Here is a 22,590-nt window from a genome sequence, read left to right on the forward strand (position 1 = left end):
AATATTCAAATGATTTGCATATAGTAAATGAGGTAAAAATGACTTTATTCCTGTGATGTTGGACTACATCAAACCCAGTGTTTCATCGGGCAGCTAGATTCAACAATAACATAGAGATACCTATGCAACAGTTATATACAATACACCGACACTACATTTTAATAGCCTTGATTTGATCAGGATGATGAAAGAGGACCTGTTAAATAAAACGACAGAGTTTAAAGGTTCAAACTGATAAATGTTACTGTCTTTTCAATTGCAGTCAATTAAGTCCATTTGCAGTCTGGAAAACTGCGTGTCATTGGGACGGATGGGAACCAGACAGCCTGTCGTAAGGCACTGCTAGGCTGATGTTGTAGTTGTAGCCATAAGACTCTATGTAGTCAGACCTGCAGATGGGCAGGATGTGATCCTGTGACAGGGCGTCCTCAGAGAAGTCATAGTGGCAGATGACTCCTCTGTGTCTGAAGTTTAGAAAAACAAAACATTGACATCAGTAACTGTTAGGTTTTGTATTGTTGATTGTCATTTATGCTTAGACTTTGCTTTAGAAGACTGAGACAAAACGGCAGACATGCAGTTTAGCACATTTATCTCCTAAATGCATCATCTCCAGAAAATCATAAATTACTGTTTTTAAATGTGGATATGGGATAACAATCACTTAATGATTGTTTGTGTGTGTTCAGGGCAGACTGTAGCTTTCTGAAGAAATGCTTATCCAAGCAACATGAATGAGTGACTGAAGGAAGCCAAAGACGTTACAAAAACATGTCTAGCATCTCTTTGTGACTAAACATTGTAAAACGGTTTGTCCAGTTGTCATTTTTTCCATACCCATTCAAAAGGCCTGTACGAATTAAATTTGTTAGTTTGTGACTACATTAACAGCGAATCTCCTCACAAAAATAGCCCAACAAACGTGCTTGTCTGAGCGACGCAGCCACACAGCAGTCATTTTTGGGGAGATGCTGGTAACACGCTTTAGCTCAAATGTGAAAAATGCTCATCCTAACAAAGACACAGGGTGTGTGTGTGTGTGTGTGTCCACTAATAGACCTACCAAGAACAGACAGAAGCATAGGCAGACAGATTTCTCAAATTACAGGTAAGGTGATGAGTAAGGTCTTACTAAAAGAAGGTACTGTTGTTCTGTACAAAAACATGATCTCACCTAAGGATTTTTGCTACCTCTGGTTACAGTGAGACTACCTTCTTGCTAATGAAGGTCCTCAGCAACCTGTTGAAAAACAGGTTGCTGAGGACTCAGAAATGACAGCTGTATCGCTTTTCTCAAAAGGAATCAACCATCAATCCCTCCATTCTTTTCTGCTTGTCCTTATCAGGGTTGCAGTGGCTGGAGCCTATCCCAGCTTTTGTACAAGAGACTTATAGGAGGTAGAAGAATAGAAGAGATCCAGGCAACAACAAAAAAAAGTGTAGGAGGGAGATCACGACCTGCGATGAGCTGTTAGGTCATCATCTGTGATGCAAGCTCCCCGTGGCGACTTGTCATCAGGGATGTTGGCTGTTACCAGAGTGCTGGTGTTGAAGCGTACATGCCTTACAGGATGCCTGCAGCAAAGATGGATAACACCTTGAATATTAAATATATAAATCGCATTGTTGCCAGCATGTGTTTCGCTGATGGATGTATCCACTACTGTAGCATCTACAAAAGATACCAGTTAAGATGCTGAATGTTTTCTATGCGGTGAAGGCGCCACAAAAATGACAGTTACTGCTTGGAGATGTGAGTGTGATACTAAACTGACTCCACAATATTGTCTTAAGCAATTTAATTTACATGAAATAAAAACATTTATGTGAGAAGATTACGTTAACTGTGGCACAAGAAACTGAAATGAGAACAGAGTAATCATAATCACTGGTTAAATGTGTTCGAATGAGGAACTACATTTACTACAATGTTAAAGTCAAATACCATACTCATAATGTGATACAGCAGAAATAACATGTTTAAAAAACAATTTTAGTGTTTCTGACAGTTTGTACTGAAAACAGTCCTACCTGTTGTGCATCTCCCATAGCTTTGCTCCCATCCTCATCTCCCAGACACACACCAATCCCTCGCCTCCGCCGCTCACAATCTTCCAGTCATCCGCTTGCACAGAGGTGACCCCCAAGTGGTGGGCGTACAGAGATGCGACAGAAGAGCCAGATCTTATGTCGAACACCCTCACCCTGAGACATAGTAAGGAAAAACCAAAACTAATATTAAGTTATTGAGAGAAAAGTGCTTACTTTTGTCATAAAACTACAGTTATTTAAGTCAGACATCCTTCACAGGCCACTTTATTGTTGGTATCCTTGATAAAACTCCCCTGATGATCCAGCGTAAGACCCATAGAAAAATAAGTGAAGTAAGTACAATAGCACTCTAGCTAATTTTGGATTTTTTTTAACAAAAGTGGACATCTAATACCAAGGGAGAGCTACAGTTTATCAAAGAGTGCATTCATTTGCAGACAAAAGGACTCTATTCTCACTTCTTGAAGGAAACGTTTCAGCACAGATGGCCCACTCCAAACTTTAGTCCCAGCTTGATTTGTTCTCGCATCTGGACAACTATTTCATAATTTGATTCAACAAACCAAGATTATAGTAGTTATTTAAACATGACTACCAACTAATAAGTAACTGGAATACAGACAGAAATCCAAAACCAACTAAACAAGGATCTAAACAATATTCAAGAACGAAGCAAAAAAAGAAAACACAAAGGGCGAGCAAAACACCCACATGCACAAATGTGGAATGAAAAGGCTGCTGTTGTGCAGATACTGTAGAAAATAAGAAGGAATTCAAAGTGTATAAATATATTTGACAGCACATATAGGGAGTGTATATTGTGCACTGTAAATAAACAGTTCATATGTCGAACGTGACAGAATGAACACGACAAAGGATACTTTCTCTGATCCATTTTCAAACACGTATCTTTGTCACCTCATGTTTTTAATAAAGTGTAGCAAGTTTTACTTCATTTGTTGTACTTTTGTTCACTTTTGTATTTAACGTTACCGTTTTTCTCTTTTAAAGTTTGACAAGGATTTTCTTTTAATCTTTTCTATGTTTCTCTGATCCTTTCTGTGTTAAAATAAGCTTTTATGATGATATGATAATTATTATTAATTTGCTGGTATATCTGAGGGATGAAAAGCAATAAGAGCAGGCTTTTTACTCTCCAGGTTTTATCAGCAACATGAGCCCAGGGGACCCTCAGCTCCATCTGTTGTCATTGTGGGTTTATTGCAGCTGAAAGCATCCAGGACATGACTCTATCCAGGCCCAACCTTCTTCCAAGACCTCATTACCATAATCAAATTCACTTTGGGGACTCAGACAGATTTCATTTTCCCTTCCAAACTTTTTAAAAGAATCAGCCTTAAATAGCTAAATGGGCACTGAGGACTTGTTGTCTGCAGTTAGTTCTGCCTGTTTAGTGGCATTACGTGATGGAAGCACACGTTTAAACAATGAGGACTGACCATTACTGCCAGACCTTGGGGAACCATAAATCTAAAGCAGAAGGCGGCTCTGTCTTCAGTTAACTGTCACTGGCTAGGCTCTTCTTCATTAATCAAGAGGAGCTCTCCCTAATACGAGATGTGTGGGAGAAGTGCAGTTAACCCCTGAAAAGCTATTTACCTAACGCTGGAAGAAGACATCAATCATTGCGCCCTGAGAGAGACAACCGATTCAGTGGTGTGATTGGATGATTGCACCGGTCTTGTAGTTTTAGCTAAGCTTGATATTCCGTTAAAATGGATGTCTTAAAAACTGGGAATAACTAATTTTGGCTCCTACAGTTGAGTAACAGTGTTCAAATAATTTGTTAAGTTCATTTTGTTTTTTTTCCATTCAAAGTTATGGGTTAAGTATTAAATGATCAACAATAAGATGGAGATTTAAGTGGAATAAACCAAATTCCACCACAATTTTTTTTTTAAATTGATCGATTTTGGAGTAATATAATGTGCACAACTGTGGATGCTCCCCTTAGCGTAGAATAAACTGCTAGTTTGTGTTGCGTGCCAGATAATGCTGTGCCACGTATAGCCTGTGCACCGAAAATGTTGTAGCAAAAATATTCATTTGCATATGCAGTGGGCAACACGATCTCCAACTAAACCCATATTTTCTTGTGCGTTTCTCGAGCAATTTTTTATTCAATTGAAAGCCTGCTATTTTTGGATTGAAATATGCATCTGTGGTTTGTGAAAAAAGCATGCCACAAAGCAAAAATCACTTAGGTTTTCGTATCTGATGTAAAGTGCTGTTGTTGATGTCCATTAGTCTTTGATTATGGAAAACACAGGGACATTCATTTTTTCAGAAAGATTGATGGAAAAAAGGCTAAATAAGTGATTGCATTCTGTTACAGAGGCGAGCCCAGACATGACGTAAGGACATCAAATTTCTTTCTTTTGTTTCGAGACTAAGCATGCTAGCATTTTCTAATTAGCACAAAGTATAGCTGAGAGTGATGTTAATCCTATTAGGATTTATTTATTTATTTATTCTTGTGGGAAACAAATGGCGGTTTGGAATTTAATGCCAAATGAAAAATATTTCATTGAAAACCACAAATATCAACCGCATTATTTCTCTAGAAGAAAAGTTCAAGGACCACAAGAAAGTAAATACAGTTTTGGTCAGAAGTTTACAAGCACTCATCATGGGCATGACTGTCGTGTTAATTTGGAGCTTTTAGTGCATTGTGCATCTGTAATCCACATACTGTCTAAAGTATACTTGCTCAAGTAAATGTCCAGTAGCAAGTTGCACCTTGACCAGGTGATTTTGGTAGTGATCAACAAGCTCCTTCATTCATAATTCAGGCTGGATCCTTCACCACTCTAGGTAGAATTGGAAGAAGTTATTTAAATTGGTTGGTTTCCTCGCATAGACTCGACTTTTAAGCACAGTCCAAAAATATCAGTACTGTTGAGGTCAGAGCTTTGGGCGGGTCATTAGCTTAGTGTTATCCTGTTTAGTCCATTCCAAAACCTTCCTAACTTGTATATCTACAGTTCTCCTTCTTAGACCTTCCTTGGACTTTCCCTTTGTACATGGATAATTTTGACCGTGTTTGCAAAAGAGAAAATCCAAAATATTCAAAATTCAGGCTTATACACCCAAGTCTTCTTTTTTTAAAAAGATTATTAAAGATGCATGCTGTACAATCGCTCTACCCTGAAAAATCAACAGTTTAAAGAAATCATTACAAGCATATGTAAATGTCTGGTCACAACAGTGTCTGTGAAATATTTTGGTCCAAACCATTCAATAAAACCTTAACTGTTTCACTGTATGTCAGAGATGTTCCTGGTTAGAATGGACCTCTGTAGGTCAGCATGATAAGCCCATGTATAATCTATCAAACTTCAAACTGACATAGCTGTTCATGAAGCCGTGCCACAAAACATTTGATTGAAGGATAAGTTTGCCAGTAAAACGGTCTCAAAGCTGAACACAATATGTGCAGTCCTTCTTAACTGTAACAGTACTCATTATTTCTTCAATTTCTAAATATATGTAATATTTCCCTTTGTTACATTGTTCCTGTTTACACAAATATGGCAAGGTTTTTCCCGACAGCCATCATTTGGACTCCTCATGTGCTCCTTGGATCTCGCAAAAAACAAAGGGACAAAACTCATTTGGACAAAAAGAAGGGATGCATTAGGCTCTGGCCTTAAGCCACCCTGTTGAAGGGCCAAGATTTCAGACTGTCCCTCAGTTTCCCAATTTCCATTTGTCCTCGGCTGTGCGCTGCATCAGCTGGGGCCAAAGTGGAAGAGCCAACCTGGTGTGTGTACCTCTCTGGACAAAATCTGATCAGAAAGTCCAAGAGGAAATCACTGAATTATTCATTCAAAGGGTGCTGTTGAATATTACTATGAAAATCACAATTCTGTGACACTTGACAAAAGATCTTTAGTGGAGCATTTCCTGCTTTTGTATGAATGTCAGGAGTCATAACTAGTAAGAAGAGGGGAAAAAAAAATAGAACCTAAACAATACGATGTGGTCTGTCTTTTGCTGTCAGCCAACTACTTAACAGCCAGATGGATTTGGTGCTGAATAGAAACAGCGGGGGCAGCTTTGGACAAAGACACGCCAGGGATTTTTTTCTTTCCTGCCAGCTCATGCACTGTAGCACCACTAACAAGTAGAGAATGGCTCTTTTATGTGTCCTTTTCTCAACTGGAGAGCCAGGTTAGCAATGTGGTAAGTGTGTCTACATGAATGAAGAGAATCAAGATAGCCAAATTTTTCTCTTCTATAGTATCCCAGGTACTGGAGGAGAAAGACAATGAAAAGCGAGATATTTGTCTATTTAAGACAAAGAACAGAACATCACTCTTCTAAAAAACTGTTAATGAATTAATTTTCATCTCAAAAAGCTTTTCAAAGCCTTGTTTTTCAACATAAAAGGTTGTACTCTAAAAAATTCACAAATTTAATCAAGCCACGTCTTTCACACATTTTCAAAACATCTGTTATCCACTTCAAGTAACCTTAGCTTTCCAGCCTTCTTCATCATCAGGTGTCGCTTTGAGAAAACAATTTCACAGGCACACTCCTTTTAGCTTGCATTCTTGGCTCAGGTTTCTGATATTATGCACGATTTTACATCTGTATGTGTGTTTTTGTGTCCTACCTCCTGTCTTTGTTCCCACACACCAGCAGATGAGGAGAGCTGTCTCTCAGGTTGATGCAAGTGAAATCTCCCGGTGAGTTGCCGACAGAAACTGTCGGTTTGCGCGTCTCCAGGCTGTAGATGTGGATCTGAAATTTGAGACAAACATTACTCTTTTCATATATGACAGTTAGTCAACTTCCAAGACTGTCACCACATGCATAAACCGTACAGCAGATTTTAGCTCTCAATATAAGACACTACAGTGGAAGTGTGAAACCAAATCAACCGAAATAACAGCATCCTACTGAAAAACTAGAAATACAACAAAAAGCTCCTAAAACCAGCAAGCATGCCCAGCTGAGTGTCGCCAGGGAATATATAAAAACTGCATAAGGGTGCATTGTCAGTGGGTTGCACTGTTACAGAGACAGTTAAAAAGAATCTATTGTATATAACAACTTTAACTGTTTTTATCGGTGTTAATCATCATCTAGTTATATATGCTAATAAAATTTTGTGTAAAAAGTGTTACAATTCATAGATTATCTGATCTGCGCACACACAGTCAATAAGGCTACAAACATTTTCCTGTTACCCAACAATGGCTGCTTCATTTTGCATCTAATTTAAGTGCAGCAATGAAAGCACAGGTGAATAACTATTGTAATAGTTTAAGTGCTGGGATTTTCAAGAGATATTCAAACACACATTACTATGTTTATCTCCATTAAAATATTGTTTTTAAACTTTAATCACAAATCTCCTACAATGTTACAGGAAATTGACCAAAAATCAGAAAGTTCAAATAGCTAAAGCCTGAATCACAATGAATGATGCTTAGATCATTCTGATCCACTTTGTTTTCCTCAAATAAATTATACACACACATACACACACAATATGTAACTACACCTCAAAGTAAAACTTGTGATACTGGATAGACGGTAATACTGCACTAACTTACTGTACAATTGACAATTACAGGTAACGGCAAACACCCTTGGCCAATTATGTGAATGCATGAAGATGAACTGAGGGGGGAAAAAAAGACCTGAAGGAAAACTTCAATTACAGCCTTTCCTGCTTTTGGCTTGATGACGGCAATAAACTTTCCTCATACAAGTTACAATGATGTCATCTGGAGCTGGCCTAATTGGTCAATTAGCGGCTGGTGTTTTCTCATCCAAACGAGACAGAACAAACAGGATAACCGCCAGGCAAAATTGTCTTTGAATAATTAAAACGACAAAGAAATTAAAGCGAGAAGGGAGGGAGAGAACGAAAGAGGGCCAAAAGGAAAGGAGGGATAGAAAAGGACAGACAGAGAAAGCGAGAGAGAGAGAGAGAGAGGGAGGGAGGGGGGTAGAGAGACAGCAGGAAACATAAAAGAAGTTTCAAAAAAGGAGAAAGATGATGTAAGCCTTGAGGAGGTGCCAGCAGTTTTTGTGTGTCCCTTATTTGGGCCAAGCAGAGCTTTAATTGTGCACCACCCCGGGGCAAAACCCAAATCACACCGGACTTTGAAATGACAGCTTGATAGGATTTGGACAAGAGAAAAGAGGGAGTACCATGAATTGAGAAAGGAGGGGGGGGCACAAAGCCTGCTGTTCACAATGAATCACTGCAGATTCTGGAAGATACTTCTATTAAATATCTGCCTACCTCACCCACTAAAATTATCGCTGAGGGAGGCAAAGGAGCTGTTTAGTGATAATATTACAGGCAGTTAAAAGAAAGCAGCAGAGAAAGGATAATCGTATGGCGACAGAGAAGCTGTTAGGTTAATGCATTAGATGAATCTCCAGTGAGGCTTCCAAACAAAAGCAGCTCTAATAGTTGCTTGTATTGGGATGTTTATGTAATTACTCTGTATGCTTTTAAAAAGATGAAAAGCTTAGCAATTACTACTACATGTCAAAGAAAATCTTTTATGCTTTGATAATCTGTACAAAAGCGCAGAAACTGGCTTGGTGTGTCATATCATAGACCAGCAATGGGAAATCATCCTTTTGTTGGTTTTTGTTCCAACAAAAGAATCCACCGGTTTAAAAAAAACCTACAGACTGCGGGCTTTTTTACTGGACCACACCCTTTTGTTTGGATTCAGCTCTATATTTGCTTTAAATATACGGACAGACAGATGTGAGCGCATCGGATGAAACGCATATTGTTAGGTTTGTTCCAGCCAACACTTTCTAAGACTTGCACTTTACATTTCACTTTGTGAACACTTACAGTGTCGTACAGAGGGTTGGGATTGAGGCTGAATTCTCTATGGACAAACAAAAAATTTACATTTATACGTCAGATGTCGCGCCATGCTGCTCTTTTTAGATTTGCATACTTACAGAATATTTACTTAATCATGCACAGGTGACTGAAAATTGCTATTGGGCTCTTTTAAAAACTTTATTATTATTATTATTATTATTATTATTTACCTGGGAAGGAACCCATTTCAGGTTTTATTGAGCAATTCATCCCTAATGATCTGATTTCTGTCCTGACAGATTAGTAGTTCTCTATATAAATATAGAAAACCCACATTTGTACATGCTGTACAAACACAGCCCATCTAACCACCAGCCCTCTGAACTTTGGGCAACAAGCAGATGACAGGTTTTCAGACAGCACTTGAGCTCAGCGGTAGATCCACTGCAGAGGATTGATAGTTTGCCAGTGAAGAAGCCAGCCTGTTCTGAATGCAGTGCCACAAGCAGGGCAGATGCCAGGGTGCCCCTAGTCCAATGGCAAGGGGAAGACTAGTAGTAATGAGGACCTGGAGAGTAGCTTCAACCACACACGCAGAGACACACACACAAACGAGGGAGGGGAGATTTACAAAAAAAAGAAAGAAAGAAAAAAGTGCAAGCTAAAAGCTGTTGCAAGCCAACGTGTGAGAGATAATCTCTGATGTGATCGACACAAAACAAACTTTGATTTTCAAACAAAACTTCAATAAAGTCACACAACAGCACAACGAGTCAGCTCAACAGAAACGTGGCAGCACGGTTAGTTTTATCTGGGTCAAAATGCTGTAAATTGAAATACTTCACTCTTCTGTCTGGAAAAAAAGGTGTTACATGACTTCCTTGGATGCCACCTCCATGTATCTTAACAGATTTTAATGAACCATATGTTTTCTTACTAAAGGCATAACTAATAGCTGCAGCCAAGTTGTGCTTTGTCTTCTTCACGGTATGAAAATTGCTGATAGAAGCGTGACAGGAGTGACAGACAAGTTAATTAAATTTGTAAGATATTTTAATTAGTCATGCCAATCATGAATTGGCATAATTGAGATGGGATACCAAAGACCACATGTATCTGATCTGCGAGTGAAATTAATCAGATCTAAAAGGCAGTGCATACTGGGAGAGGAACCTTTGATTTTCATTTTTAACCAGCTTTAAAATTTTAACCAATTTTAAAGCTGAAGATAAAAAATATGATCTCAGTTGGACTGTCTGAGACTAGCTGTGTTTACGGAATAATGTTAGAGCTGGGTGGGGGGTTTTAGAATCAGAGGCAATCCCAACAATGTACAGTACTCGGGATAACACTTTAGGAGTAGGGCGCCAACTACAGCCTGAACGATCCACTTAGCTGTCTATAATTTTTCCAGTAAATATTTTGTCACACTGTCTATGAACACCAGTAAGTTAGGAAACAAATTTCATATCTGGTGCTATCTGATTTACAGACCCCCACATCCCACAAGAAAAACTGATAGTAATCAATTAAAAATGAAGCAAAAAGAGACAAAAACAGATAATTCTCACTCTGGAAAAGCAAGAAGCAAAGAATGTTTTCAGTTATAAAACCAATTTCCTCTTTTATCAAGCTACAAATATTTTTTCTACAAATCAGCTCAAAATTAAATACAGAAACAGCAAAAACAGCACGTTTGAGACTGCATCCATGGATCCATCCGTATTAGCTTGTGATATTTTCTTGAGAACATTAAGAGGATGCTTCCCAGTTTTTCTTGTTTCAGTTAAAGAGTTTTGTGAAGATATGAAAGGAAATTTCTAACTTTGCCTCAGCTTCGAGGGCAAAAAATACTTCCAAAATTCCAATTAAAAAAAAAGTTAACCACTTTCCAGTTGGATCGAGCTCTACCCCAGGAAAATTTTTTCACCCAACTCTAGCTAGAATCTTTGAAAAATTCTGTTAACAATCAGACAAACAAACAGAAATATATTAATTGAATCAATCAGATAACCTTCTTGGTTGGTGGATTTAATTAAGTGATACAAAAGTGAGACCCTTAAAATAACAAATGCTTACCTAAATGTCAGTCTCTATACTATTTAAGAGGATCATCATATATTAAGGTTTCACTGCTAGTCTCTCTTTGGTCCACTATGTGGTGCTTTAGTGCTGTCGCTGAAAATGTGCTGCAGCGTTCCAGCTGTGATTTCTAACAGGAATGATGTCAGTGTAGTATCTTTGCCAAAAAGCAATAAGTCACCAACAAACTGGTGTGTGCACTCACACACACAGTGGGTATTTGCAGCTCTACAGCTACCACTCCACCACCACATTTAATTGAGACTGCCTTCTTTGAATAAGCAGTTTACTTGAATCTTTATCATCACAGAAATACATGATTTAGATGAAGTGAACCTGACCACATAATAACTGCTGACTAGTTGTCCCCAGATCCCAAAAGATGAGTTTGTCTCATGGCTATTTGTAGTCTCTAAGTAATGGCTTAAGAGTCAATTAGGTACATGGAGTCCTTAGAAACACAGTATTATTAGAAGCAAACAGATACAGATCAAGGAACAACACTCCACAAAAGGTGCTCCTAAAGCTCTAGTAATTAAGAGCAGAGGTCCAGAGAGGATTTGCATTATTTAGGCTAGCTATTTATGCTATAAACTAATCCCCTACAGGCACATGACATTATTTCTAAAGGGACCCAGGGGGTCTAAAGGGACCTCAAGTAATAGTGATCACACCCGCGAGAAAGTTTAGACACAGAGCAGAGCACCTAAAAACCAGAAGCAGTTGTAAATATAGACCAGATTTAAAAAGGGAAAATGGATCTATTCCCCAAAATGTTGTTCTTTTTTTTCCTAAGAGAAGATTGGTATTTCAGCTACAAGCCAGTGATTAAAACTGACACTGGCCTAAAGCCAAAACTTTTGTCCTCACTGCTTTTCACTCAGTAAATTATATTTGTGCAACAAAACATGCATCATTCCATTTAAACAAACCAAATTATTTACCCCGTACAACTTCCCATTTTTTCATTACGCACCTGCTGTGAGCACAGCTGACCTTGTTAACTCTGATGGAAACCTTCCATTTCAATTAGCGAGGTCAAGGTAGCTTTTTATACATTTAAAATCCAGCTGCAGAGTCCAGAGGCCTTCCATCTAGTTGGTCGACGTTCAAGGTTTTGTTTAGGTTTATTTGTGTTTCGCAGTATTTTCAATTCCACCCACCACAAAACCTTGATACAGCTCCATCAATTCCATTAACATACAAACACTAGATTACAATCCCACATACATACATACTGGAGTGCCCTTCATAAAGGCTTAAATAATCATCATAACAGCATGTAAATTAGTGGCCAAAAAAAAACAAAACTGTGGATAATCACTTTATTCTCTCCCAGAAAAAAAAAATGCATATGTCAAGTGAAGAGTTGCAGATGTACCATTATAACAACGTGCTTTATGTTGACTTTTATAGCTTTTACTGAGAGCTTGTTTTTGTGTGTGTGTGTGTGTGTGTGTGTGTGTGTGTGTGTGTGTGTGTGTGTGTGTGTGTGTGTGTGTGTGTGTGTGTGTGTGTGTGTTTTTAATGTCTTGGTGGGGACCAAAATCTCAAATTTACTACACTGGTGGGGACCAACAGCCCACATGTGGACCAAAAATCAAGGTGCTTATGGGGTTGAAGGCATTTTTCACACTCAAAATGTGGTTTTAGTGTCAGGGTTACAATTGGGTTATGGTTAGGTTTAGGGTAAGGCATTCATTTTTGATGGTTAGGGTTAGGATAAGCAGCTAGGAAAAGCATTATGTCAATGAGATGTCCCCACTAACTAGCAACACCTGATATGTGTGCATGTGTGAGCATGCATAAGCTTTACAAAAACAAAAATGTTACATGTGTTTTTATTTTTAAATGTCATAATCATTGTTAATGCTGGTATATCACAAAACCCCTAGTTTTAATAAAATAATTCACTTTCCCAATAAAAAAATCAATTTATTATTGAGTAAATGGATTTTACACCAGACTAGAAAATGGTTCATTTGCCACTATTAGCAGACGAATAATTCCCTGTTCATACTACATCATCATAGTCAAAAACTGGACAATCATGGCCAGCTGTACTGTTTATTGCTGATTTCATCCACGAGCAGACCTGAAGCTTTGCAGTGCTTTATAAACATTAAGGCCTACTCAACTTTGATTTTTCATGTGCCATATACATCACATAGCAAAAAAGTGCCAGGGTTCAGTTTTAGGTTTTCTGAAGAAACTGTGTAATTACACTGATTAAATTAAGGTACTTTTAAAACCTATGTGTTCATTTTCTATGGGAACTGTACACAGAAGCTGAACCCACCTTGTTCCCTCCGTCATGCATGGCCCAGCCTGTGCGCTTCACCCCAAATGCAACATGGGATTCTGAGGCATCCAAGCAGGTAACAGGATGACCATAGACTGAGTGGAGCATCAATGGCTCCTCCTCCCGAGGGTCCAACAGGTACATGGACTCTCCTGCTGCCAGAGCTGCCAACGGACATTGCTGGTCCCTACCTGGGACTAAAGTCATGCTCTCTACCTGTGAGATTAGACAGGATGGAGCACAATTTTTTTTTACATATACATCAGTATAGAAAGTGACTTTATTAAGTATATAACTGCATTTTAGTACATTACTTGCACACTTATGTACAAGTCATTTAATCACTGCACTTTTTAATTCTTTGATCATGTCACCTTGGTCTTTTTTGTCCTTCCCTACCTGCCACATAAATGCCTACTACTATGCCTGTGAACTCAAACTACCAGGATACTAAATAAATAACCAGTACTTTAAGTGATTTCCTCCACAGTCCAAACCCCAACGAAAGCCAATTTCTAACTTGATATTCAGAGAAAAGTTGAAAGCAACAGTCTATTAATTAACATAATTGCACATTGAAATGTGTCATCTGATAAAAATGAAGAACTCTGACTCACAGTCTTGGGTAGCTGAGTCTGGCATACTGTCCTCCAGTAGCCACAGTCTTTTGCGCAGTCAAGCCGAACATCTGATCCAGTGGCAGAGATCAGGACAGGACTGTCAGGGCTTAGGGACAGAACTTGGATCCTCCCTGGAGTCTGGTAGTGGTAGATGGGTTCCCCACCTGTCTCTGTGCTCCACAGGTCTACACAGCCTATCCCAAAAACAGTCCCCAAGTCTTTTACTGTATGCATTTAATGTATGCATTTATCACATAAGGAAAAATGATAAACAAAGGGCATCATGTACAGAAATTACAAGTGCATCTAACCATAGGTTTCTAGGCTTGATAAAGAAAAGTTGATTGAAAAGACTAATGATTGCCTTGCTTTTGATTAGAAGTTATACATAGTGTGTATTTGGTATGGGCAATGCTTTGCCCAAAAGATACCACTGCATTACACATATACACACAAACACTGACCATCTTCATACGCAGCAGCAGCCAGCGTGCCGTTGACCTGGACGTGACTAACATGTGGTCTCGGCTCAGTGTTAGCAGACAGACTATTGGCCTTCAGGTACGAAGCCGTTGAGTCCCAGTGGAGGGTATCCCACAGCCTCACATCACCAGACGTGTACCTTAAATCCAAACACGCAAAAAGTTCATCAGTCTAAGGAAAGTTTTGTTGACCTTTTTTTTTTTTTACAGCACGTTGAAAAGTTTCCACCTTCGAGAACACCTGACGTCACCCTCTCACCGCTGAATCATTTCCCCTTTCACACCCTCCTCCTTTGCTCACTCTGACTTGTTATTTTGTTTTCATCCTTTGTTACACGATCTTTCGACAATTACGATGGTGTTGTTTGGGCGACACAATAACAAACATTTCGCCCCATTTTCCAGGACAGCTTGCCCACCACGAGTTTTCAGTTCCTTTTTAAATTTTTTATACATCACAGCTCTAAAACTTCTGTCTTACTACAAATGAAGTAATATTTGATCATTTATTTAAAAGTATACTTTCACTGAGACTGGGATATGCACACATACACAGTGATACACACTGGACCTTGATTTTACTTTGGGTTTAAATATTGATTTTATTTGTTCTGATGACATTTTTATCTCTGATCATCACTGTATTCGCCGTTGTATTCATAAATTCCTCGACAGCGGGACTTTTTTAGATGCTTTTAATGTAAATCCATCCCCTCAAAGCGATGCCGATTTCTTAAGAGATCTATTTAATAAGCATTGTCTTTCCATTTTGGATGAAATTTGTCCAGTTAAAATGAGACAAGCTTCTGTTTTTAGTCCTCACCTTGGCTAAATGACAATATTTCCTGCTTAAATCGTGATTGTCGCAAAGCTGAGAGCTTGTGGAAGAAAACTAATTTAAATGTTCATCTCCTTTACTTCAAGGATCTGTTAGTTTCTTTCAACAATGCAATTAGAGATGCGTGGGCTGCCTATTTATCTTATCTGGTTGCAAAGGGCAGAGGTAATCCTAAGGTGTTATTTGACACTATTACTGTATTGACATTATTACTCCTGCTCCACCTGCTGCCCCATTTATTCAAATGAAGACTGTGAAAATTTCCTTCCTTCTAGAAAAAATTAGTAATATAGGAAATTATTTTTCCCCATCAGCTTATGCACTGTCTGATCCTACTCTAGCTTGGTCTGTTATTTTAGAACATTTTCTACCCATTTCACTACCCGAGCTGGTAAAAATAGTTAGCTCAATGAAAGCATCCTCCTGTTCACTTGACTGTTTGCCTGCATCGCTATTCAAAAGTGTCTTCCATTCCACTGGTCCCTGTGTGCTCACCATAATTAACACCTCTCTGACATCTGGTAAAGTCCCTGCTTATTTTAGAAATGCTGGTATACAACCCCTTTTAAAAAAACCTAAGTTAGACCTTTTCTTACCAGCAGTTACAGTTTTAGACAAACATAATATTCTTAACAAATTCCGGTCTGGCTTTCGTAGAACCCATTCTACTGAAACAGCCCTTCTTAGGGTCTCCAGTGATATTTTGTTGCAAAACGATGCAGGAAAATGTTCTGTTTTGCTGATGTTGGATCTCACGTCGGCCTTTGACACCGTTGACCATCACATCCTACTTGAAAGACTAAAATACTGGGTCGGTGTATCTGGATCTGCCTTAGAGTGGTTCTTATCATATCTGTATGAACGTTACTTTTTTGTGGCAGTTTCTAAATACAGGCCATCTTCGACGTCCCTGTACTATGGTGTGCCACAAGGCTCTGTGCTGGGGCCTTTATTGTTCTTAATATATCTACTTCCCCTCCAGCATGTTTTGAGCCCCTTTGAGGACATCTGTTACCACTGCTACGCAGACAATATCCAGTTATACATTTCTTTTAAGCCCCAAGATGTTTCTAAGCTACAGATTTTGAATGAGTGCTTAGATTCCATTAAAGTTTGGATGGCTGACAACTTCCTCCAACTTATAGAAGGAAAGACTGAAGTCCTTGTATGTTCTCCTGATAGACACGTACCTAAGATAATGAATGCTCTTGGTCCCCTTGCAACATTTGTGAAATCGTCTATCAGGTATCTAGGGGCAATCTTTGACCCAGCTTTCACTTCGGATGTTTACGTCAAATCTCTGGTTCGGTCCTGCTTTTATCACTAAAGAAACATTTCTAAACTAAGCCCTATTGTATCTCGTACTGAACTGAAGATTGTCGTTTATACTTTCATTTCATCAAGACTACTGTAATTTACTGTTTAAGTGTTTAAACAGACTCTTTGGAGCGTCTACAGATTTTTCAAAACACTGCAGCAAGACTTCTGACCAAAACAGCTGCACTGGCTCCCCATTGAATTCAGAGTCCATTTTAACATTCTGGTGCTCTTCATGGACAAGCTCCTGCCTACATCATTGAACTTCTACAGCCCTATGTCCCTAGCAGGTCACTGTAGGTCATGTAAGCAGGGTCTACTTGTCATTCATTATACAATGCTGAGAACTAAGGGAGACAGAGCTTTTGCCACTGTGGCTCCCAGACTGTGGAACTCACACCCACCGAGCTTAAGATCTCTGGACTCAGTAGCTTCTTTTAAAAAAACAAATAAAAACACTTTTTTTAGAATTGCATTTAGTTAACTGTTGTCTGTTTTGTTTTATACTTTGTTGTCGTTGTGTGAAGCACTTTGTGATCTTTTATCTAGAAAGGTGCTATATAAATAAAGTTTTAGCTTACCTTATAATACATAGAGATGCATTATATATTTAAAAAATGAATAATAAGAAGAAGAATATGCATGTACGATTTCAGACACATTAAAACAAAACTAATTCAGACCATGTATGAAGTTTGGCTTGATAATTAATTGTATGCAATTTACAAATTTACAAATATTAGAGAAATTCTCACATTTAAAAACTTTTAATTTGGTCAATTGGCTGACAAATTACTTTACCAGTTTTTCTTCAAAAGTTTTAATGAAATACATTTTTTATCTATCAACAAACTAATTAATAACCCTAGACCAGATGCTAAAATTAAGCTTAAATTTGATTTCGGTGATTTTTTTTCCTCCACTTTTAGTCTTTCAAGGAAAAAAAAACAAAAAAAGGTTTTCTTTCATTTTCTTTCATACATTTGATGCTGTCTGCCTAACTCGGGGCCAAACCAATCTAACTTATCGGGAATCCAATCAATGGGTCACACCAATGTAGACCTCAGGGATTAAATTAACATTAGTTACACAAAAGTGAATTTATTTGCAAGGATGATTAATTGATCATAAAATACCTCATGCAGCTCACTCAAAAATAACATTTCTAGTAGCACAATTTCTTCAACAGATTGGAACATGACCTTCTGTTCATGTCATGTCATTTCACCAGACTCCAAGTTAGTGGAAAAGCCCTAACTATATCCCATCACACCTAAAACTCTCAAACCTTCCTCTTTCCTGTTTTTTTCTTTTTCTTTTTTCGCCTAAGCCAATGAGCTCTCTCTACAGGAGACAGCAAACTGCCAAAGTTCCCACCTCCGCGGATACCATCATGTCTGAACAAGTGTGCAGTCGCAGTGTGTCATGCAGTCACAGCAAGTGTGACACAGGGTGTTCATGCGAGCACCCGTTATTTGCATGCATGACTTTGTTAGCGGGGTTTGGCAGAGAGTAGACAATTGGGACACACACTTTGACTTAATTGGTACGTCAGCACAATGCCAACTATCAACAGGAGGAAGATGATGTTGAATCATATCCAAGGAACTCGTCAAAAACTTTGTACAAGAAGAGTTGTGCACTGATTACTGCAATCTTCACGCAAGCCTCGGGAGATCCGGCCTCTGTGTTATTGTGTGACTTTAAGAACTGTTGGGTTAACGAGACAGCATCTTATGTTGCTTTTTAAGTGCCAAATCTCATTTCACTGGTTTTCTAATAAGATTTAGTGGAGACAATTGAATCACTTCTGATTACTCTCAACGGCCATTGATTCCTTTCTAGATAAACAAATTCAAGTAGTTGAATTACCTTAGTTGAATTAACTTTTAATATAATGGGAAAAGTATTGATATTGTTAATTTGTTAATAGCAGTAGTAAGAAAAAGAACAATTTAACAGCATGTTAACATTGTGCAAGGTGCCTTATTTCATAAATGCAATTTTCGTTGTTTTATGTGTCTTACATGTGCTTTTTATCAGTGGGACACAGCAGGACTGAGGGGACTCTAATCACATCACTCTAAAGAGATGCTCCAAATTTCTGAGGCCTTATTGGGTCCCTTTGGCCACTCACAATCAATCACTGTCTCAGCCAACTAGTTCAAAGCAGTTGCAGTTTATTTAAACTGCAATTTATTTAACCCTTTCCTCACCATAGGACCATAAAGACACTCGTTTTGACTGAATCACACCAGTCACTAAATTCCAGAGTACTCAGTACATTATCATGGCTCTTTTAACTTGGCCTTTATTTTCATCTTCATCTTCATCATCAAAAGAAATGGAAATGGAAAAGGAATTAGAAGATGGCACATAGAACGTCCACTAACAGTTTAGCCCCCTGGCAACTAACCCTATGGGAGGCTTTAAGGCTTTTTTGTAAATGTCAGTGCTGTGAGCTATACGAATGATAATTGTGGACATCACACTCATGTGGGCCAATGACATGTGACTGAATGTGGCAATACATTTGGATACTTAAGGCATCCGTCTGTGCACGTTCTTTAGTCTCAAAATCTTTTGCACCACTTCAACTCCATCCTCTTTCTCTGAAGCTTCTCAAAATTTGGGGTGGTGGTGGTGAATGTCAGCAAAGTGAAAAACTGATCTCAACTGTAAAAATGGAACAATAAACGATATTTGATAAGTACTGACTTACGTGTTAATTTTTGGTAACAATGTTAGAAAATCATTTATTTACACTGTTAACTATCACATGTTCCAAATCTTTGACCAGAAAATTATTACCAGCTTATAGTCTTAAATTCACCGCCTGTCTCATCCCATGAAATTGAAGTCACTTAAGTGTTACTGCAAGTACATTTCTAACTGCTTCACTTGATTCTTCAATTGACTTTAAATGAATTATCCCCCTAATAAGGGAAAACCAAATGTGTTGGATTGTCAGTAACCACTGCAATAAGACATATAGTCATACATGTTTAATTAAACACCCAGTAAAGAATCAGAAAGGTTATGATCAAGATTAATTTACACCAAGACACCTGACAAGAAAAAGAGACAGAAGCACAAGGCAGAAGAATTGAGTATATGAGGAGTCAACATTACAGTTAACATCGTTACTAATCGGCTGTCAGAAGCATCCTATATGCATCCTTGATACTCACCCAGCTAAGACGAAGTTGTCATAGGAGCTGACGTCACAGAGCACCTTCCCCAACTCGAACTGCAGCTGGCTGATGGATCCCACTCGATTCTAGGTGAAAATTATAGGCTGGCTGAAAACTGATATATTTTATTAGATGAGAGACGCGCAGCTGGTCTACTGTCAGTTCTGCACTAATATCAGTCTGAGAAATACAGTAACAATTAGTATTTCCCAATGAAGTGAAGCAGTGATGCTTTACAAAAGAAAGCTTGTAAGGGCCTTGCTGTATAGTGTCCATGTTCTTCTGCCTGTGCGGGTTTTTCTCTGGCTACCTCACACATATTTTGAAGGTAGGTGCAAGTGTGAGTGCATGTCTGTCTGTTAGTTTTACCGATACAATTAGGGTAAGTCGATGTCCCAGTTTATGTATGACAGCACAGGATTTTCATCCTCTGTCCCAGTATCACAAATTGACATAATGTCCCACATTTTAATGGGCCCCAGTTTTGAATAGTAAGTGCTTCAGGAGACGCTTTCCCAAAGTCTGCCTTTTTTCTGAGAAAGCAGGAAAGGCAGTTATCTAGGTCAACTTGTCACCAGCTTTTCCAGTTGTGCAAAGTCCAGTGAGGAAATGCAGTGAAAATGAAATCTTTGTGAATCTGTAGGTCATTCAAAGACTGTCTTTTGACTTATTCTTCAATTTTGCACAGCTGCTGGATGGAAGCATCTGATTCGCCACAGTAAAGTAGTTCAAGCTCACCTTCCAGTTGAAGCGCACCGTTTTAGAAGAGTTCCTGCAGTCTCGCAGCATACTCTTCCAGCAGGGCGAGTCAGACATGCTGGCATTCTGATGGTAACCATCCCTCACGCACAACTTGAACCACAGAACAGAGTCCTCTGCAAGGACTCTCCATGCCCTGCTCACCTGAGAGAAGATTAAACCGTGTAACTGTGGATTGAGTCAGCATACATTAAGAGCTTGCATCACTTATTTCTATTTAACAAGCTCGGCTGACTGCCAAATGGACTCGTCACATGCGGGTCTGGCACACAAAATGTAATTTATTAATCTGTACCAAATTAAGTCATGAAAGGCAAATAAAGCTGCCCTAAGCAATTCAGTATGTGTTGCTACAAATGAAGAACTTAACTTTTTAAATCACAACACATCGCTATTGTATAGCTGGGGTGCGGTTTTGGCCATGAAGATTTCTGGTCCCTGTGCAACAAAATAATTTGTTTTAGCCTCAGAGTTGTTTTAATTTGAATCACTCCCAGATTGTAACGCTTGTCAGTGTGCAACTGTTCTTCTAAAGTAGAGGTTCAAAAACCCTTTTTAGAATGTGAAAGATAGATACTTGCAATAACCCCTTGATGTTATCCACTCGCTCACTTAAGCAAGACTTAAGTCACCAAGTAGTTCAATAAAATAATGATTTATTTCTCTGTTGCCCATTTAAACACATTTTAGAGCTCTATTTTCACAAGAAAATAGCGAAGAATACTCACGAGTAACCAGATAAGCATATGTCCATTCCTGTCCCATTAATTGGACAATTTATTTTATTTTGAAGTGACTGCCAAAACAATGTCCTATTTATGTAAACACTTTTTTCATCAAATGAATCCCTTCTGTTGCCTGAAAACTACAGTACCAGGGTTTTCCATCAGTGAATACAAGGCCTTGCAACGTCGTCTTGTGAAAAACCTGATTAACCTCTAAGATTCATTCTGGAGCTGGTGGATGAAAACACTGACCTGCACCCCTGAGGTGACGTTTGTCCAGCCTCTTACTCAGACTGCTTACCTGGGCACATCGGCCTAGTTCTGCACAGTTGAGATATTGGAATATCTTCAAAGCTATCTCATACGGCAACTCAATATCAAAGAAGGGAATGTCATTGACTTCATTCTGCAAAACAGATCATTAAACACACATTATATACCCAGCTGACTGTGGTCAAGTACCATCTGACGGTGTGCATTATCGCTCTCATACCAGATCCTGAATGAGTTGGTCTACCAGCTCTTCTTCTTTCTTGACCTTTCCCTGAGGCTGCTGCTGCAAGGATGAGCTGCAGACATTAGTCATGTTATGATATTGCCTCTTTCTCCTGCTCCTCTCCTCCTCAATTCTGTCCAACAGAGGGCTGGTCCTTCCATCCAGCAAACTACTTGCAATGGACACATACTGAGGCTGATCCTCTGTCTCTGCGGCAGCAGCAAGAGCAGCAGGTTTTCCCCCTACACGAACATGCTCCGTGCAACCACCTTCTTCTGGCTTTGAATAACTACCGGCCTTGTTAAGATTTTTTAAGTCTCTCTGGCCTAACTGATCATCAATATCCCGGGAAGAGGAAGGCGCACAAACCAGTCGTTGCTCCCCCTTTTTACTCGATAACTCTCGTTTCCAACGCTCCCTGAACGCAGCAAGATCGTTCTCTGCCATATTCTTCTGTCATCGCTGAAAATCTAACTTTTTTTTCAACATTACAAAGTAAAATTTTGTAGTTTTACAGACGAGTTAAGAATAGAAACAGAACGACACCGACAAAAAACAAGCACGTCCTCCTGTATAAATAGTCCGAAGAGGGAAAGCGAGCAAATGTGCAAAAGTTCCGCCAAACTTTTAATTCCGCATTTTTATTATAGACGCGTCGATTGCAGGGGGAGATATATTGTATTTGTGGGCAATGTTTTGGCAATTTGTTTTTATACAAAATTTATTATTTCGTATTACATAGTTATGTGTACAGGATGATCACATTTTAGAAAAAGTGCAATTTTTATTAGAACTTTAAAAGAATTTAAGCGTGCTAATGCAGAAAACTCCCCAAGATAAAACCAAACAGGAGCGATCCAAGAGTTAATCATTGCATCGCTCTTTTGGGAA

At 38.8% G+C, this 22,590-nt stretch overlaps 1 protein-coding gene across 1 annotated transcript; it reads right to left on the reverse strand.

Annotated features, from left to right (window-relative positions):
* Positions 1 to 24: 24 nt before the first annotated feature.
* On the reverse strand, positions 25 to 22,314 carry fbxw8 (F-box and WD repeat domain containing 8). Its single transcript, XM_085295280.1, has 11 exons — positions 21,697 to 22,314; positions 21,505 to 21,609; positions 20,458 to 20,622; positions 19,717 to 19,805; positions 14,353 to 14,510; positions 13,886 to 14,082; positions 13,266 to 13,484; positions 6,692 to 6,819; positions 2,032 to 2,205; positions 1,459 to 1,575; positions 25 to 464 (listed from the first exon to the last, which is right to left on the reverse strand). Exons 1-11 carry the CDS (start codon positions 22,144 to 22,146, stop codon positions 299 to 301), a joined length of 1,968 nt encoding a protein of 655 aa, XP_085151406.1. The 5' UTR covers positions 22,147 to 22,314; the 3' UTR covers positions 25 to 298.
* Between the last annotated feature and the right edge of the window lie 276 nt (positions 22,315 to 22,590).

The sequence above is a fragment of the Mchenga conophoros genome, linkage group LG12 (assembly GCF_057382185.1).
Source record: "Mchenga conophoros isolate Kocher_MC1m ecotype Shallow Benthic linkage group LG12, M_conophoros_male_GT1.1, whole genome shotgun sequence".
NCBI lineage: Eukaryota > Metazoa > Chordata > Actinopteri > Cichliformes > Cichlidae > Mchenga > Mchenga conophoros.

What these genes read in the sequence shown, in the direction of transcription:
- fbxw8 (XM_085295280.1), bottom strand. Translation starts at nt 22,146, where the DNA reads ATGGCAGAGAACGATCTTGCTGCGTTCAGGGAGCGTTGGAAACGAGAG. An exon ending in ACCAACTCATTCAGGATCTG is followed by an intron (nt 21,610 to 21,696) that starts GTATGAGAGCGA and finishes TCTGTTTTGCAG; the next exon opens with AATGAAGTCAATGACATTCC. An exon ending in AGACTCAGCTACCCAAGACT is followed by an intron (nt 13,485 to 13,885) that starts GTGAGTCAGAGT and finishes CTAATCTCACAG; the next exon opens with GTAGAGAGCATGACTTTAGT.